The sequence below is a fragment of the Dermacentor variabilis genome, chromosome 1 (assembly GCF_050947875.1).
Source record: "Dermacentor variabilis isolate Ectoservices chromosome 1, ASM5094787v1, whole genome shotgun sequence".
NCBI lineage: Eukaryota > Metazoa > Arthropoda > Arachnida > Ixodida > Ixodidae > Dermacentor > Dermacentor variabilis.
The window spans coordinates 183,049,123-183,069,239 of NC_134568.1; the positions used below are offsets into that span (position 1 = coordinate 183,049,123).

Here is a 20,117-nt window from a genome sequence, read left to right on the forward strand (position 1 = left end):
GTTAAGGGAGAATACCTTAGTAACTTGAATTAGCTGATGATATTCCCTTGCTTAGTACCACAGGGGACCAACTGCAATGCATGCTCACTGACCTGGAGAGGCAAAGCCGAAGGGTGGGTCTAAAAATTAATCTGCAGAAAACTAAAGTAATCTTTAACAGTCTCGGTAGAGAACAGCAGTTTACGATAGGTAGTGAGGCACTGGAAGTGGTGAGGGAATACATCTACTTAGGACAGGTAGTGACTGCGGATCCGGATCATGAGACACAAATAATCAGAAGAATAAGAATGGGCTGGGGTGCGTTTGGCAGGCATTCTCAGATCATGAACAGCAGGTTGCCACTATCCCTCAAGAGGAAAGCTTATAACAGGTGTGTCTTACCAGTACTCACGTACGGGGCCGAATCCTGGAGGCTTACGGAAAGGGTTCCACTTAAACTGAGGACGACGCAACGAGCTATGGAAAGAAGAATGATAGGTGTAACGTTAATGGATAAGAAAAGAGCAGATTGGCTGAGGGAACAAACGCGAGTGAATGATATCTTAGTTGAAATCAAGAAAAATAAATGGGGGCATGGGCAGGACACGTAATTAGGAGGGAAGATAACTGATGGTCATTAAGAGTTACGGAATGGATTCCAAGGGAAGGGAAATGTAGCAGAGGGTGGCGGAAAGTTAGGTGGGCGGATGAGATTAAGAAGTTTGCAGGGACAACATGGCCACGATTAGTACATGACCGGGGTAGTTGGAGAAGTATGGGAGAGGCCTTTGCCCTGCAGTGGGCGTAATCAGGCTGATGATGATGACGATGATGATGATGATGATGACGATGATGATGATCTACTTACTACTCTACAGAGAACCAGCTTACATATCAAGTCATAATTATGCCGAAAAATTACTCAAAGTGGCCTCGGCATCACGTTGCTGAAGACGCTCGCGTTAAAGGTCAATCTTGCATACACCTGATTATGGATGCAGCTCTTGGTGCAATGTCATGTTGCTTGCTTGAGGGCAGTACATTGGTACCTCGGTCAAGGTGCCACGCTGAAACTGACCCGGAAAATAACAGTGCATGGTGCTTTATTATACATATGGCAGCAGCAAGATTGCACGGAGCTCAGTGCGACGCTCTTATAATTTTTTTGCTGTTGTTAAAATTAGTCAACAAAGCCATGCAGTGCGCATGTATCTGAGTACGGTGTGTGAAGTCACTTACAATCAATTTTTATTATACCAGCCAGACGACTACTGATTTTGAGGTAATTGCAGAATATTAGAAGGTGGTTAGTTAGTCAATGAACCGTATACACTTCAAAACAAACAGCACTCGCCGTGGGACAAAAAGTACACAGACCCACACACACAACACCTAAACTACACACACACATGCACACACACACAACACAGATACTACTCCGTGTTGGTGGTCGTTGTTGACTTCAAAAAATGTATAAATACAGAACATTGCACTGACAAGCAAGCTTCAGTTTATTTTTGCCAGTATGCACTAAGCTAGATGAAGTGTGAACCTCAGGTTAATTGAGGCGTCTGTAGTTTTCTTTTTAAATAATGTTAAGCATACAAAAAAGACAGATCAAGAATAGTTCTTGCTTCATTTTAAAGGTGTCAACAATCAATGAAGACAAAGCAAGCTAAAAATCCTTTGTGTGGGGCTTCACCCATACAGCTTCAGGATTATAACTACCACTCTTGTTTCGTTGCTTTGATTTTTGCGCATATCATCTATTCATGTCAAATTAACAAACCATTTGTGCAACTCTGGTTGAAAACTTTTTAAAGCATGCAGTCAGTTAGAATGTGATACTAAGTACGAATATCCACTTCCTCTCAGGACATACTTTGTTACAACTCTTCTAAAAATCTTACTATTCACTCCAGGACACATTTTGATATAGGGGAATAGAAGTCGATTAGCGGAGAAGGAATGCCTGTTTAGTGAAAATAGTTATTCAATGAATGGATTCATGTACTTTCATTTGAATGAAATTGTGCTTTCTCACGTGCCCTGATTTTAGTGTAGTTATGCGGCTCCAATTTGTGTTGCTGCGTTTCTGAGTTGACTTTCAGTTTCAGTGTCGCATTAGTGTACTTATGCGACTGGACTTTGTCTTATTGCAATTAGCAGGCTGCTTTTCATTATAATGCATTGAGTTTAATTTTTTTCTTTTCACCGCTCTATGGGAAAAAGAGAAGCCGGTGCCAAATAAAAGCGACAACATCGCCTAAGTGCCATATAACAATAATAAATAATCGTAAATCTAACACTACATTCGAGGTAAAGATGATCATCGACCATAAAAATCAACATCATTATTATCATAGTTATGTCTACAGCAGAGCGAAGGTCGTGATCGCACATTACCCCTGTTTTGCGCCCCTTGACACCCATTCTATGCCTTTCGAGACTTGAGATATCCGGCCTTAAAGGCTGCAATTCATAGGTGTTCCACCTTACAACTTACCGAATACCTATGCGAACAGTTTCAGGATGAGTTCACCCCCACAAAAATGGGTCTCGAATGTCTGACTACATCTCTATATGTTTCTGATGATCACAAAAGTTGCATCATAAACTTATCACCTAATTACTTTTAACATCATAGATATGTTCTCTAACGCATACACGCACCATTCCTAATTTATATATATATATATATATATATATATATATATATATATATATATATATATATATATATATATATATACATATATATATATATATATATATATATATATATATATATATAGTTAAACGAAGGTTTTTCGAAAATTGCTTGGATAACGCCTAGTTTCAAATTTTCGCATCAAGTGCAACTGACGTGATTTTTGTGGGGAACAGACCGCAAATCAATTATTTATTTATTACGCATATGTGTTCTAACTGCGCCATCACGGTTAATACCAGTACGAGACAGCAGAGCGGCAAGCTTTTTTTTTAGTTTCGCTGAACATGCATGAATTGTAAAGATTGTCTTAATTAATTGTCCTTATAGGTGCTTTTGGCTTACGCCTCTCCATTCACTATGGTTCAGTGCCGCACGCGGCTGCGTGGGCAGCGCACGTACATGCATATACGTATATATGGCGACGTCGCATGTATATTAGTCTTATTGCAAAAAGTGGTCATTCGGAAATCGCGGCTCTGCTGACGTACGCGGGCACGAGCGAATAGAGCGAGCGATAAGCGAGTGCCAGTGTCAAACCTCTGGCCCAAACGGGAGCTACCATATACGAGAAGTGTTCAACTCGGCACCAGCATTCGTGGTCCCCAATCCACAGCGAGACAAACCCGCGTTGGCCTCCCGGCGGCACAAACATAGTCTCGCACAATAACTTTATAGATATAAAAAATATGGGGTTTTACGCGCCGAAAACACGATCTGATATGAGGCACGTCGTAGTGAGGGACTCCGGAATAATTTGGACCAACTGCGGGTTCCTTACGGTGCACCTAAACCTAAGTACGCGGCTATTCTCGCATTTCGCCCCTATCGCGAAAGCGGCCGCCGTGGCCGAGATTTGATTTGAGCAGCCCAACACCACAGCCACTAAGTAACCACGGCAGGTATTCCGCTAGATGAAGTGATTAGTAAATTGCACATTTCGTGGAAAACTATGTCTACGGTCAAGCGTTGATCACCAACAAGAGCTCCGACACTTGTCGAACTCAGCTGCATTGCACGGCTACCTGCGGTACACGGTGAATTGGCTCAACTATGCAGGCATCGCAGTCGACAGCGCCGTGAATATCAGCGCAATTTCTTCTATGTGTGAAATTATTGCAAGGACATGGTAAAGTGGCAACAACGGTAACAAAGTATGGCGGCTGGTCATCATCGGTGCGTCGTTGCTAAGCGCCGTGAGCTTTATATGTCTTCGAAATGAACAGGAAAAGGCCTAGCGACGAGAGAGGTTTAGGTGATCGTCGCGACAGTGCCAATAATAAGTCGTCGCTAAGTTAAGTGTTTTTATATACTGTGGTTTTATAATAACCTGTATGTGTGCAGCTGATGTACCTACTAACTCACTGTATTGCAACAAGCATTCTGTGGAAATTTATACTTTATTAAGGCAGAAAAGAGTGGTTCCCACGGGCATCATGCTGGTGGTCAAACACCGTGGCTATAAACGCAGCTTGGCAGAGATGTTGGCGTGGGCAATTCAAGTGGCGTTTGTAGATAAGTGAACTGTATGCATGTTTGTTCTGCCTTAGGTTTACTTTGTGCATAGGAGTATGTACGTTAGAAGAGACATATGCGGCCATGCTGTGGCTTCCGTTGTCTCATGCTGTAACATGAAAAATATTGCTTTAGTGACAACCATCGGCTCATCATCATCATCATCATCATCATCATCAGCCTGGTTACGCCCACTGCAGGGCAAAGGCCTCTCCCATACTTCTCCAACTAGCCTGGTCATGTAGTAATTGTGGCCATGTTGTCCCTCCAAACTTCTTAATCTCATCCGCCCACCTAACTTTCTGCCGCCCTCTGCTACGCTTCCCTTCTCTTGGAAACCATTCCGTAACTCTTAATGACCATCGGTTATCTTCCCTCCTCATTACGTGTCTTGCCCATGCCCCCCCCCCCATTTCTTTTTCTTGATTTCAACTAAGATATCATTAACTCGTGTTTCTTCCCTCACCTAATCTTCTCTTTTCTTATCCCTTAACGTTACACCTATCATTCTTTCCATAGCTCCTTGTGTCGTCCGCAATTTAAGTAGAACCCTTTTCGTAAGCCTCCAGGTTTCTGCCCCGTATTTGAGTACTGGTAAGACACAGCTTTTATAAACTTTTTTTGAGGGATAATGGCAACCTGCTGTTCATGATCTGAGAATGCCTGCCAAACTCACCCCAGCCCATTCTTATTCTTCTGATTATTTCAGTCTCATGATCCTGATCCGCAGTCACTACCTGTCCTAAGTAGATGTATTCCCTTACCACATCCAGTTCCTCACTACCTATCGTAAATTGCTCTTCTCTTCCGAGACTGTTAAAAATTACTTTAGTTTTCCGCAGATTAATTTTTAGACCCACCCTTCGGCTATGCCTCTCAAGGTCAGTGAGCATGCATTGCAGTTGGTCCCCTGTGTTACTAAGCAAGGCAATATCATCACCGAATCGCAAGTTACTAAGGTATTCTCCATTAACTCTTATACCCAATTCTTCCCAATCCAGGTCTCCGAATACCTCATGTAAACACGCTGTGAATAGCATTGCAAAGATCGTATCTCCCTGCCTGACGCCTTTCTTTATTGGGATTTTGTTGCTTTCTTAATGGAGGACTACGGTGGCGGTGGAACCGCTATATATATCCTTCAGTATTTTTACATACGGCTCGTCTACACCCTGATTCCGCAATGCCTCCATGAGTGCTGAGGTTTCGACTGAATCAAACGCTTTCTCGTAATCAATGAAAGCTACATATAAAGGTTGGTTATATTCAGCACATTTTTCTATCACCTGATTGATAGTGTGAATATGGTCAATTGTTGAGTAGCCTTTACGGAATCCTGCCTGGTCCTTTGGTTGACGGAAGTCTAAGGTGTTCTTGATTCTATTTGCAATTACCTTAGTAAATACTTTGTAGGCAACGGACACTAAGCTGATAGGTCTATAATTTTTCAAATCTTTGGCATCTCCTTTCTTATGGATTAGGATTATGTTAGCGTTCTTCCAAGATTCCGGTACACTCGAAGTCATGAGGCATTGCGTATACAGGGTGGCCAGTCCTTCAAGAACAATCTACGCACCATCCTTCAACAAATCTGCTGTTACCTGATCCTCCCCAGCTGCCTTTGCCCTTTGCATATCTCCCAAGGCTTTCTTTACTTCTTCCGGCGTTACATGTGGGATTTCTAATTCCTTTAGACTATTCTCTCTTCTATTATCGTCGTGGGTGCCACTGGTACTGTATAAATCTCTACAGAACTCCTTAGCCACTTGAACTATCTCATCGATATTAGTAATGATATTGCCGGCTTTGTCTCTTAGCGCATACATCTGATTCTTGCCAATTCCTAGTTTCTTCACTGCTTTTAGGCTTCCTCCGTTCCTGAGAGCATGTTAAATTATATCCATATTATACTTCCTTATGTCAGCTGTCTTACGCTTGTTGATTAACTTGGAAAGTTCTGCCAGTTTATTCTAGCTGTAGGGTTAGAGGCTTTCATACATTGGCGTTTCTTGATCAGATATTTCGTCTCCTGCGATAGCTTACTGGTATCCTGTCTAACGGAGTTACCACCGACTTCTATTGCACACTCCTTAATGATGCCCACAAGAGTGTCGTTCATTGCTTCAACACTAAGGTCCTCTTCCTGAGTTAAAGCCGAATACCTGTTCTCTAGCTTGATCTAGAATTCCTCTATTTTGCCTCTTACCGCTAACTCATTGATCGGCTTCTTATGCACCCGTTTCTTCCGTTCCCTCCTCAGGTTTAGGTTAATTCGAGTTCTTACCATCCTATGGTCACCGCAGCGCACCTGGCTGAGCACGTCCACATCTTGTATCATGCCAGGCTTAGCGCAGAGTATTAAGTCTATTTCATTTCTAGTCTCGCCGTTCGGGCTCCTCCACGTCCACTTTCGGCTATCCCGCTTGCGGAAGAAGGTATTCATTATCCGCATATTATTCTGTTCCGCAAACTCTACTAATAACTCTCCCCTGCTATTCCTAGTGCCTACGCCATATTCCCCCACTGCCTTGTCTCCAGCCTGCTTCTTGCCTACCTTGGCATTGAAGTAGCCCATCAGTATAGTGTATCTTGTTTTGACTTTACCCAACGCCGATTCCACGTCCTCATAGAAGCTTTCGACTTCCTGGTCATCATGACTGGATGTACGGGCGTAGACCTGTACAACCTTCATTTTGTACCTCTTATTAAGTTGCACAACAAGACCTGCCACCCTCTCGTTAATGCGATAGAATTCCTGTATGTTACCAGCTATATTCTTCTTATTAATCAGGAATCCGACTCCCAGTTCTCGTCTCTCCGCTACGCCCCGGTACCACAGGACGTGCCCGCTTTTTAGCACTCTACATGCTTCTTTTGGCCTCCTAACTTCACTGAGCCCTATTATATCCCATTTACTGCCCTCTAATTCCTCCAATAGCACTGCTAGACTCGCCTCACTAGATAACGTTCTAGCGTTAAACGTTGCCAGGTTCATATTCCAATGGCGACCTGTCCGGAGCCAGGGATTCTTAGCACCCTCTGCTGCGTCGCAGGTCTGACAGCCGCCGTGGTCATTTGCTTCGCTGCTGCTGGGGACTGAGGGCGGGGGTTGGATTCTTGTGTTTATATAGGAGGTTGTGGCCAATTACTGCACCAGGTTGGCCAGTCCTGCTCTGGTGAGGGAGTGCGTTAACGGGATGAGGCCACACTCCAGGCCTGTATATGAAATTTTATCAACACACGGACTTTTTTTTTAGTCCGGTGGCACCGGGATTCGAACCACGTACCTCTTGCATGCGAAGCGGGTGTTCTACCTCTACGCCGCCGTTGCACCTCGGCTCATTCAGTGACTACTGCATGCTGCTGTCCTAGGGTTCTAAGCCTCTCCGAGACACTAATTAAGAACGCACCACAAATGGAGTATTCAAGAATGCATCAGAAACATGGTGGCCAAATAGATGCAGAAAGTTATCAAGTACACATCACAAAACACTTTACAATGTAACCACAGTTTCTGGTACATTTGATTAGAATTGTATACAGCTATTAAACAGACCTCCAGCAAACATTTTTATAAAGGTAACTGTGAGGCCAACGCATTTTTAGCAGACTTTCGAGACGAATGTCTCGAAAGTGGTGCTCGTCTTCTAATGTCTGCTATGGAGCAGTGACCTGATTAGTTCTTCGCCTCGATATTGGAATTGGAAGATATACTTTAAAAAGAATAATAGGAGGTTATTCAGTGAAGCATTTTAGTTAGTCACCTGGAAACTGTGATTTGTCGCTGAAGCATACTTCTTCAGGTAATCCACTTTAACAGGCCGAATTGCGTTATATGGGGTCCTATAAGGTAAAACTATTCCAGCCTGCTTTCATTCCAATGTCCTGACGTCAATTACGTAACAACCGACGTAAGCATCAGGCGGTAACCCACAGCGTTGTTTGCAAAGGCCAATCAAACGCGCTTCTCGTATGTGGGACCGGGGGTTGAGGCATTGCGTTGCTGAATGAACGTGTTCCACGTCACCTCTCTGAATTTTCACTAATTTCGTCGATTATTCAACTCGGATCTTCATGAAAGTGCATCGAACCGATGTATGAACCTACGTGGACCACCGGGATACCCAATTCCGAGGTAGGCGTCCATTTCTTCGGTAAGTAGAGCCGATTTTGTGACCCATGAAGAGCGCCCACTGGCCTCGGCTTCGGCCGAGGGAAGCGGTAGGCCTACTCTCAGGCCGCATCGAGCCGTAGCCAATTACCGACCAATCGCTAATTTGGCAAGCGGACAGTGACCCAATATGTTGACCGCTATGAGAATTGAGGTCGATGGCGAAGACATTTCGCCGGATCAGCTCACGAGAGCCGAGGGGTGGAAAACCGCCGGCGAGAAGTTGAAGCAAAGGAGCCACGCAAGCCAAGATGGCACCGAAGCCGCAGTTGACGTCGGCAACAGACGTGGCGATTACATCGACGGCACCACCGACAAGAGCCTTCGTCACAGGATGAAGCGAGTAAACAAGGGCAAGCTGCTCAAGGGCGCGAGAATGCCAGACCTCCCGCGCGAAGATGTGAAGATTGTAATGCGGCCACGCGGCGGGCTTCAAGTGAGCGATGTGGCCCGGGTCGAAATCAGCCGAGCCATTACTGGGGCGGCCCAAGTCGATGCAATTCCAGCAAGAGAAGATATTATTTGTCCAAACCATCAACAAAACATAATCGTCATGAGTACCTCGAAGAGAGAGCACGCCGGCAAGTACGCCAAGGTGAAACACATCGACATTCGAGGAACGGCCCACGAGGGGCGCACTTACGAATCGGCGCCTAACGGAACAGTTAAAGGAGCGATACGGGGCATCCCGCTATAGGACACCGCCCAAGAAATTCAAGACCTAGTGGTGCACAAGTACAACCCGACGGCGTTGCAGGCGAAACGGATTGACAAGACCAGGTCCGTGGTGATCGCCTTGGAGGGACCCAAGATTCCCAATTACGTGCGTTATGGGAACCTGCTCGTTGAACGTTCACTGCACCGCGAGCAGATCGACGTCTGCTACCAGTGAGGCCGCGTCGGACACCTAATGGAAGTGTGCCCCAATCCCCAAAATCACATCTGCCGGAGGTGCGGCATCGCCAACCCGGACAAAGAGCATGCGTGCGTGCCCAAGTGCGGCTTGTGCGGCGGCAAGCATCTCACCGCCGACCGGGCCTGCAAGGCAAAATTTCAGACGCCGTACGTGGTGCGGCGCCGGCGCTGGGAGCGGCGCCGGGCCATCGACAACAGCAGCCAAGAAGAGAGAGGTCCTGCAGGCCGACCCTAACTCAGCACCTCTTCGCGGAGCCGTTCGAGAACGCCGGCCCGCAAGGGCAGCCACCAAAGCCGACAACGATCGAGATCCCGTTCCTGGGATGGCCCGAATGGGGCCGACCAGGCGCCATCGGCTGGCTCCAAGGACGGCCGCCGCTGGGAGACGATGGGGAAAGGAGGCAGTCGTAGCTCGAGCGGAAGACGCCGGGGATACCGTTCGAGGTCCCGGACCAGATCGAGAACCCGGGTCGAGTCCAACCAACTAGGGATACTCGCCGAGAAAAAAGGTGGGCTGGACCAACAGGTCTTCCGTCGTTCTAGGGAACGACAGAGAGTTCCCACCCCTCAAGCCCACCCCACCTCCCCCCTCTAACCAAAACGCCGCAACACGCCAAGAGCGCGGCGAATGTACAGAACTTAAAATACTAGTCGAAAGGCAAAACGCCCAGATTCAGGAACAGAATATGCCGATCAGAGCACTCATGAGTAAAATAAATGCGCTAGCTAGCGGCAGCTCAGCGACTAAAATAACAACGATCATTTACCAGTGGAATTGCAGGGGCATCCGCACCAAGGAAGCCGAGTTACAACTTCACATAGATGGGCTCGACCAGAAACCGGATGTGATCGCGTTGCAAGAGACACACAGCAGACCCAGACTCCCGGGTTACGTGACCTACACGGATCCGACGGATGTCGGGACGGCGTTACTGGTGCGCACCAACATAGCAGCCACCCAGCACCTCACGGCGCAAAAGGGCTGCGAACACACGCTGGTCGAGGTTCACTCAAGGACGATTGGCAGTGCCGGAAACCTGTTTGTGATGAGCGCATACTGCAGGCCGTCACAAAGGCAGTACGACTTTGAAACAACAGTGAGCCAGGCGAAGAGGTTGGCGGGGAACAGGCCGCTCCTGGTCCTAGGCGACTTCAACGGGCGTCACACTACATGGGGTTACAAATACCAATCTAAACGAGGCAAGGCTCTAGCAAAGGCAACTGAGGACCAAGAAATGGCGGTCCCTAATGAACCGGACGTCGTCACCCGAAAGGGAAACAGCGTCAACAGGGACACCACCCCGGACCTGTCGTGGATGGCGGGCTCCCTAAAAGTGGCCTGGCGGAACGAAGACGTAGACCTGGGCTCCGACCACAGCATCATAAGTGTAACGATCAAGAAACCAAGGTTCCGGGCAGCCCTCGGGAAAGCCCGGATCACCGACTGGGACCGAATGCGCAAGCACACGGACGAAGAAAACGAGACCTCCGGAGAAAACGCAGAGGAGGGCAGACATCAAACGTACGCAGAATGGGCGCGAGAACAAAAGATTGCGCTCGACAGATTTACTCAAGAAGTTATGACAAAGATGCAGACGCCCTTCGTCGATGCCAAACTAGCACACATGTGGGAGGCGCGGCACTCGCTCACGCGAAGATGGAAGCGTCAACGTCGAAACAAGAAGCTCGTCAAAAGCATCGCGCTCCTCAACAAACAGATCGCTGAATACGCAACCAAGCTGTGCCGAGAGAACTGGATGAGTACGTGCGACGCGCTGCAGGGAAAGCTGTCGGCGCGCAAAACCTGGTACCCGCTCAGACACCTGATCGACCCGTTGAGCAGCAAGACCGCAACCCACCGCAACCTCACCAAAGTTCTGAACGCTTACGATGGTAACGGCCAAAGGCTCATTGATGACCTCAAAGCGATCTACCTCAAGACGGAGAGAGGGCGATTTGGCGATACCGGAGGAGTACGGGGGACCGGAAAATCCGGCATTGGATGAACCGTTCACCGTCACGGAGTTATTAACAGCCATAGGCGAAAGTAATAAGACGAGCGCACCCGGAACGGACGCCATTACATACAAGCTGCTCAGTAACATGAGTGATGCGGCGGCACGCGGGCTCCTGGGTCACATCAACAGAATCTGGGAAAGCTCGAAGTCGCCCGCAGAATGGAAAGAGGCCGAGGTACGGTTCATACCTAAACCTGGCAAACCTCTGACGATCGAGAACATGCGCCCTATCTCGCTCACGTCCTGTGTGGGGAAGGTCATGGAACGCATGGTTCTCAGAAGACTTCAAGCACACCTGGACGAGACAAATCAGATGCCGGCGACCATGTATGGACTCCGCCAGCACCTGAGCACCCAAGACGTCCTGATCCAATTACACAAACTAGTGATTAAAAGAGCAACGAGGCACGCGCACCGAGGTATACTGGCTTTGGACCTCAAGGGGTCCTTCGACAACGCGTCCCACGCCAGCGTGCTCGAGAACCTGCGCAAGACGGGGTGTGGCCGCATAATTCTTTAACCAACAGCAACTATCCGGATAGGAAATGAACGATAAGAGCCTGTGGAGCTCGGAGACAGGGGTACCCCACAGGGGTCTGTCTGTCCTGTCGCCTCTGCTTTTCAACCTAGCACTCGGCCCCTGCCCGAACTACTCAATCAGATCGAGGGCGTGGACCACGCGTTCTATGCCGACGATATAACGGTGTGGACGAATCTCGCGGAGTCCGATGCCTGGGCGGAGGAAGCCCTACAGAGAGCGGCAACGACCGTCCACGAGTATGCCACGACCTGCGGCCTGAGCTGGGCTCCACAGAAATCGGAGCTGCTCATGGTACAGCCCGGAAGACCAAAGAAAGACCCGCCACCGAACATAATCATCACCATCGACGGCACAGAGATCAAACCAACGCAGCAGATCCGGATACTGGGCCTGCTGTTGCGCAGCGACCAAAATCGACCGTCACCAAAATCAAGACCACATCGGAGCAAGTCCTGAGCATGATTCGGATAGTCACCAACCGGAACAGAGGAATCAAAGAAGAAGACGCACTGTGCCTGGTGCCGGCATTCGTCGTGTCACGCGTAAAGTACTCCGCCGCGTACCTCCAGCTTGCGAAGGTGAACCGCGAGACGCTGAACACGACGACAAGGAAAGCAGTCAAACTCGCCATGGGCATGCCAGTCTACTGGTCAACGCAGAAGCTGCTGGAAATGGGTGCCGACAACACGGTGGAAGAGCTGGTGGAAGCACACCTATCCCACCAGAGAGTAAGGCTGAGCCGGACAGAGCACGGTCGGGCCGTCCTACGCAAGATAGGATGGCAAATTGAACAACAACCGACAACGAAGCCGCTCCCCAGAACGTGGAGAGACATTATTAAGACCAAGCCCCTCCCCCGGAACATGCAATCGGGGAGGAACAACGAGAGACGCTCTACGCGGGCCAAGGCACTGGCTCGACAGCTGGAAGAGGACCCCGAGGTTCTCTACGCGGACGCCTCGCTTCCCAAGCACGGAACCAGAGCAACGGCGGTCGTCACCACCATCGATAAACTGGTCACAGGCGCGTCGATACGGACGACGAATACAGCCGAAGCAGAAGAAGTGGCCGTGGCCCTTGCACTCGCACAACCGGGAGTGAGGACCGTGGTCACAGACTCCCAGACCGCCTACGCAAGCTACTGCAAGGGGAACATCTCTCCCGCGGCACTAGCGATCCTCACCAAATGCAAATCACCGGAACGGGCCGTTGAGCTCGTGTGGGTCCCGGCTCACTCGCAAGTGGAAGGCAACGAACTCGCCGACCACTATGCCCGAGAACTGTCAATCCGGGCCGAGGACGAGCCAGAGCTAACGCACCCGGCGACAAGTTACAAGGAAATCATGCAAATGTACAGAAGCGGCAGATGTAGGCTTCCCCGTCCGCATCCGCAACTCAGCCGAATGCAGCAAACGATCGTGCGACGCACGCAAGCGGGGTCGCAAGCGCATCCCGTGCTCTTGCACAAGATGTTCCCAACAGAGCATGACACTTCATGCCCTTTTGTAGAATGTCAAAACGCACTCTAGCACACATCCTTGCAGAGTGCGCTAAGCTCAAGAACCCCCCACCATCCCCAGCCCCCCCCCCCCGAGCGATGGGAGACCTTGTTGTCCAGCCCCGATCTACCGACCCAGCTCGCGCTGGCGGCTAGGGGCCAGGAACTGCTGGACGCATATGGGACCTGAGAAGAAGGTTCCACCCCATGTGGTGCCAGCGCGCACCAACCGTAACTAGGGGCTCAGTACAAAAGTTGATTCTCTCTCTCTCTCTCTCTCTCGTATATGGAATGTCACTTTCTTTTGCTTTCAAAGCAAATAGCATTGCCTGAATTGAGCAGTTTTTCTGACCTAATTGGCTGAGAAGAGGCGAGGATCGCGCCCAAGTGGAGATAGTTTCGATGGGGCCTAGTCAGCACTATGCAAATAGATGAACGGATGAGGAGGGCGGTGCCAGCGTCTGCGATTGGTCCGCTTCCCATTGTTTAGCTTGCGGTATCTGGTCGAAAATCGCGGTGGCGTGCAACGAAAGGTTAAAAATGCCGCTAAAGGGATCCCCAGCAATGTAAATTTGGCAGAACGATGTTGTATACGTGCAAAAAAGTCTCGATAACGTTACACTGCCACGCAACATGTTTCATTATAGGCAACTAAATCCATGCTCCCGGGCAGCTCCGAGTAGCCAGTGCCACAGTGATGGTCGAGCAGCCATCTTCTATTTCACTCGAAACGCGGCAGACTCCGGCTATTCCGAAAAGCTTTCAGTTTTGTACGGCATATTAATGAATCTTTAACGCGTATACGTTACTTTGACGCAGTGAGTTTTTGGGGTTTTGTGACGTCGCGTCACAGATAGGTAAAGCGGGCGCAGCCTGAAAACGTTTGACCTATCGCAATTGGTCAAACGATGCCTTTTTCGCTAGTGGCGAAAAAAGCATCGAATAAGATTTTTGTTCGTTTGATCTAGTCATGCATAGTCAGCGTGCACATATCATAGATGGGGCGTTCTTGCGCTTTCACTTGCGCAGTGGGCGGAGGTTCAAAAATTTTTTTACCAATCATGGAGGGCTGATTGCAGAATTGAAATAGAAACGTTTGGAATAGCTTTACATTATAGCGCCCATGCTCCATGTGCTTTTTTATTTTCAAACTACTAAAGAAAGGCGAAGAACGCACAGTATATCCGTTGCATAAACGCGAAGGTGGTTTTCATGCAAATGAAATATAAGACTGCAAGCGAAGTTTGCTTCCCGCAACGCAAGCTCGGTGCGCTCAAAGCATGTAACCGTCGACAAGAAAGCAGCATGAGAGAGTTCCAGACGTCACGGCGCCTGTGCGACGCGCGGCCACGTTGGTCGTATACACGCTCCGCAGAGTGCAGCAACATGCGAACGTCTTCAGCCTTTGGATACAGGAGCCCATAAAGTCAACCATAAAAACTATTACTCTATCGAGACGCCTGTGCTATCAGCGGGCTTTCTTTTGGACCACCTCTACTTTCAGCGCTGAAAATGCCGCTCAGACTTACAGGGCATGAAGCGGAAGTATATTCATCGTAAGCACCGTGTAAGCCGAGCTCTCGGGTGTCGTATTTTCTTCGTCTCGTCTATTGTAACGTTGAACATCAGAAACAAAAAAATAGGAACTTATACTTAACTAGCAGATATTTACAGCCTTTACTATACACAACATTTACACAACCCTTCGAATGCACTATGCGTCTCATAGAAATCGCACTTCGGCTATTAAAGCGAAGCTGTTAAGGACTACTTCCCCCACAACCGTGTCCGCGAGCAGAAAAAGAAAGATCCTAAAGATAGTGCAATGCTGAGCCGACCAGCGACGGAAGTGAAGCAGGTATTAAACACTCCCCATACATGAGCAGATCCCAAAGAAAGTGCAATGCCGGGCCGACCCGCGACGGAGGCGCAGCTCTGCCATTGAGGGGCCCACATACACAACTTCGCTGGTCATCTTTCTTCACAGAGTGGAAGGGAACTGAGTTTTCTTTTTTTTTTCCAACAATATTGACATGTGTATTTGTTTATCTTTTTCAGGTGACCGCTTTTAGCTGTCTAACAAACGTTATCGCTACGCGCGGGACGCGCCCGCATGTATCGGAAGTTTCTCGAATGTTATGGATAATTCTGTTGTCCCCGAAGCTTGCGTAATCTGACTGCATTTGCGACGCCAATTGTGTAGAACTTTCTGGAAGACATGCGGGTACCAGCAATTACACTGGAACCTTCGATGACTCATGTATAAAAGCTTGACCGGCAGATCGGATTTCCACGATCGCCGACCGTGGTCGCCGCTATCGCTGTGCTTTGAGTGAAACATGCTTTTGTGGGCATAAGCTCGCCCAATAAAAGGTTAGTTTGGTCATGCACAGTTTTGCCGCTGTATTATTCACCAGCGCTACTACGTGACAATATCAATCAAAATGGCTCAAGGTAGAAAATAGTCCTGATACTGTAAAGTGGTGGACACATTACGGTAACTGCAGAGTATTAGTTGAGTGAAACAATGACACATGCTGACTTTTCTACTTACTTCTACTAAAAGTGTTGCTGTGGTCCAATTTAGGCAAATCTTTGTCTATATATTTCTCATTTTTGCGGTCTGTCATTTATACATTTAGTTATTCTTCGTTATAGTCAGGAAGTGAGACTAGCAGACGACAGGCAAGCGATTCTTTGTGGCCACGGGCGGGATGGCAGCATATCATTGCGGCATGGGTACTAGCATCCTTCACTGTGCTGTTAAAAATCGCAGAAAGTACACCAAGGCACGCAGTCCAGTGTTGCCGCTATTTTCAAAATGAAACGATGTAGTCATCTACCAGGAAAATTATTTTCCCACCGTTAACGCACTAAAACTCTCGAACCTTGACAAACGAAGCAACGAAATCAATACTGGGCGCCATGTGCCCGTATATCCGGCGAATTCGCATGTCAGCATATCACTCGAAAGAAATAAAATCTCACGCGCGTTTACCGTCCGCTCTACTGAAACATATTGCACACATCCGCTGAGCGGTAACGTTAGTGAGCCTGTGCACAACGCTAAACCGGGCCTGTACTAGAATTGTTTGTGAGAAAACATTATAGCCAATCCTGATGCTGGTCCTATTCTTTCCGAAGGTGACAGACCAATTTCAAAGAACGCTTACGCACGAAATGCTTTATGAATTCAGCCCCCGACTGAACGGAGCGTGAGGGTGGCGGTATTTTTGTTGAAATGCGGACAAGCTTACAGCGCGTCGCTTTCTGCTCAAGAGAGACGCGCTTATCAAGAAATCGAAATCAACGTAGTTCTACGAAGTGCCTCAGCGCGTGAAATCTAAGCAGCGTGGATAGTAACTGACGCTCAGATAAAACTGACCAATAACACGTCCAACAACAGGGTAGGCTAAAATTGGCTCTTACAAGCGATTCTAGTGTAAGAGCTTTTCGTGAATTTGGGCCCAAAACGCTTATTCGCACTGCGAAGTGCCGTCCGCGACTGGCAGCCTTCCCGCAGTGCTCACGGATTAATTATTCTCACCACTTTTTTGTCACTTAGTGCCCTCGTAAAATACATGTCCTCACGCTTCCTTCCGGAGCGGTCGAGTGATAGCCCGCGCCATTAGCGAGAACCTTCATTCAATCGAACACTCATGGTGACAGACAGAAAAGCTTCGGTGATAAACTCTAAGATTATTCCTCGCTTGGCAGCACCGTTTCGACATTCAGCGCCTCAACGTCACTATAAGGGCCGATGGTGATGCCTCGCTGAACAAATATTCTTGCGTCCCGCCGACAGGACTGCCGAGAAGGGACAGCTGGCGCTGCACGTTCTGGCGCTATCCGCATCCTGCCAGCCTATCCGGGACCCGAGAGGCCGCAATCTTGCTGCGCTGCTGCGGAAGAAATCGGCCGACCCTGTTCCGCGCAACCGCTTCTCAGAGGCCCTCCAGCTGCTGGCCCTCTGCTCGCTCGGGGACCGTGGCCGCAAGCTCACCGACATGGCCATGGCAAACGTCCAAGAGCTGGCAGCCGAAAGCCCAGGTGACGACACGTTCGTGCTCACACGCAACCATCAGAGTGGCTGGCCATTTGAGCCACGCCAGCGTACTTTTAGGGCCCAGCTGCTGTCTTCTGCGTGGTTCGTGACGGCAGGTCACAAGGATGAGATAAGAGAGCGTCAGTTTTAGGTTTGCAAAGGCGCCGACACTGCGCCGTGATCACCGTGCTACTTTGAGAGAGCTCAGCAGTTTTCCAGACTTGGTTCTAAGTCCTTCGGAAATCCGCGGAACAAGAAATATATGAAAGGGACGTTTTTAATACATCGTGATGTTCATTTTTTCGGGACGACACAGCCGCTACTAGATCTCTTATGGTGATTCCATTATAGCGTAGGCTAAGCTAATGAGGAACCAAAAAAAAAATACACAACTTAGGAAATCACGCGTTCTGTACAGCATGGAAACTTGTACGCTTTATAACCCACATTATATATATTTGGATGATCCACAAACGTGACAGCCTCTAGGGCGTTCTTCAGGGCACGTCTTCTGAAAGCAGTTCGCATGCTACATCGATTTGCAAGAACACGCGCGGGCCAATTGTCGTAGCGAACGTATAATTAGAAAAATGTATGACCCAATGGCGAATAATTTTTAAGAATGACATTTTTTTCTAAATTCGGGCTTTGGTTGCATGGTCAGGGTACTAATTTCCGAACGTAGTGACCGAAATACCCACGGGTCCGAAACGTGAGGAAGAGTGTATGCTGACACTTCGGTTGCTGCCGTTTAAGAGCCAGAACTGAGATTTATTCATCGGGATGATTTCTGTTATTGCACCATTATTAACTAACATGCAGTTATTGAAGCGAAGCTGCCCAATTTTTCGATTAATTTTCTGCAAGCAAGCGTGAATGATCACTAAGACCTCGCTGAGAAAATGCGTGCCCTTAATTCAGTCATAACCCTACTGCTGACATTCGCGTGTTGTTGCAAAGAACCATGCCGGGAGCTCTTGCAAAGCAAACGAAAATGGCAATGAATCGCCCGCTAAAACCTGAAAATGTCGTCAAGTAGCGCCGACCAACCTTTCTGGTAATACGTGCTTAACATCATATTCCGAGTTCTGAATTATTTAATACTCATCAGTCATACTGACGCACTATACACAACCTGTGCGGCCCCGTAGCCAAACGATAGCGCAGGGGTCATTTGCAATAGGTACAGACGACAAACTGTCCATTAAACATTTTGTTTTAATATACAGCAAAGACAGAAACGGCAATCAAATGCAAAGAGGTACAAAAACATGCCGCGGGGCTACAAGAGCAAGGAAAATAAATTACGACATAGACTACAGACGTGTGAATGAGGTTCTTCAAACATAAAAGTTAATAGAATAATAGCAAGATGCAGCGCGTCTTAATAAGGAGTCTGTGAGGTCAAAAATATTTACGCGGTGTTATACACAAAAAATTTCAGTCGTCTCAAACCAACCGCGATATATACGGTACAAATGGCACAAGCGTACCTTTAAGCACACCGTTCCAGTGCTCTATATACGTGTGCTAGACAAGTGTGTGGACGATGTATGTGCATTGAATAAACTGTGGATTGCAGCTGCTGTCATGGACTCCCTTGCTATCAACGTGTTGGCCATGGCCTGTTTGACCGATAACGTACTTGGAGGTGGGTCGGCAGCTGTCCACGATGCACTCAGACCTCTATCCCAGCTGCAGCATCCAGACGGCAGCTTCGGGAACGTCCACACCACGGGCCTTGTGACTCAGGTGACAGATATAAAATTCTCTGATAAAGTGTGTGAATATCAAATAGCAAGCGCGCCCTTCTAACGCAGGTTCATAATGAATACACGTGTGAAGCCGATCGGCTCCTGTTCTAATTCGCTGATAATACCTCACGCAGTATTCGTTGTTCTAGTTGTGTGCGTGCATGTATGGGTGCGTGGTTTTGGTTCCAACTTGATATTTGTTTATTTAGCAGCGTCGCCAAGCGACATAAATGTGACTGAAGAATTGAGGCTGCTACCACAGCACCAATTTTGTCCTGCCTGTGATGCGCAGCCGGCAGAATTCATCAGCAAGATTCGTGATTTTTCTTTCTTTCTTGCAATCTTTCTTTCTTTATTTCATATTTTACTTACGAGTGTGCAAGTATTATGTGCACACTCATAAAGAAAAGTTGGCCAATCAGGCGCCGCCCAATTGTCAGCGCTCACTTACGTATTCAATTTTGTACACAAATAGGAACGCAGGCTACATGTCATTCAGCGCCTTTACTGAGAAGCTTTTGGTTGCTGAACACCGTGCCGAAGCATGCGAAAGGCGTGGTACGGCCATCGGGTGATGAAAGACCACGGCCACACTGCTGTGGACATCCTGAAGCCGCTATACCACTGGCAGCCGATCGGAAATACAAGTAAATAGTATATATTCGCAGGCAGGCCTCCTGCGAATACATTCGGGGCCACCAGTGCGCCGCGTGTGCCCGATTGTGTGGTCGTTGTGCAAGCGAACATCGTACACATCAAGCACAGTACATCGGCGTTGCGCAATCGCATAGTGTTTGTTGCGACACGCGCAGCTGCACACGATGCTTGCGCCGGCAATGCGAGAACGTGGGCGTCGTATGCGCGCGATATCCTCTCCGTCTGTTGCAGCGTCAGAGAATAAAGGCAACCACGCTGCCGCACGCACAGCATCCCCGTCCTGAGACTCGCAGCCCGTTTTATTTTCTTTATTC

At 48.3% G+C, this 20,117-nt stretch overlaps 1 protein-coding gene across 2 annotated transcripts in view; it reads left to right on the plus strand.

Moving 5' to 3' along the window:
• Positions 1–20,117, plus strand: part of LOC142588625 (uncharacterized protein CG3556) — a 148,128-nt gene that overhangs the window by 50,692 nt on the left and 77,319 nt on the right. For both annotated transcript variants that reach the window (XM_075700463.1, XM_075700461.1), the window contains exons 3-4: positions 17,153–17,397; positions 18,975–19,144. In XM_075700463.1, coding sequence (XP_075556578.1) covers positions 17,153–17,397; positions 18,975–19,144 — 415 coding nt within the window. The remainder of the gene's footprint in view (positions 1–17,152; positions 17,398–18,974; positions 19,145–20,117) is intronic.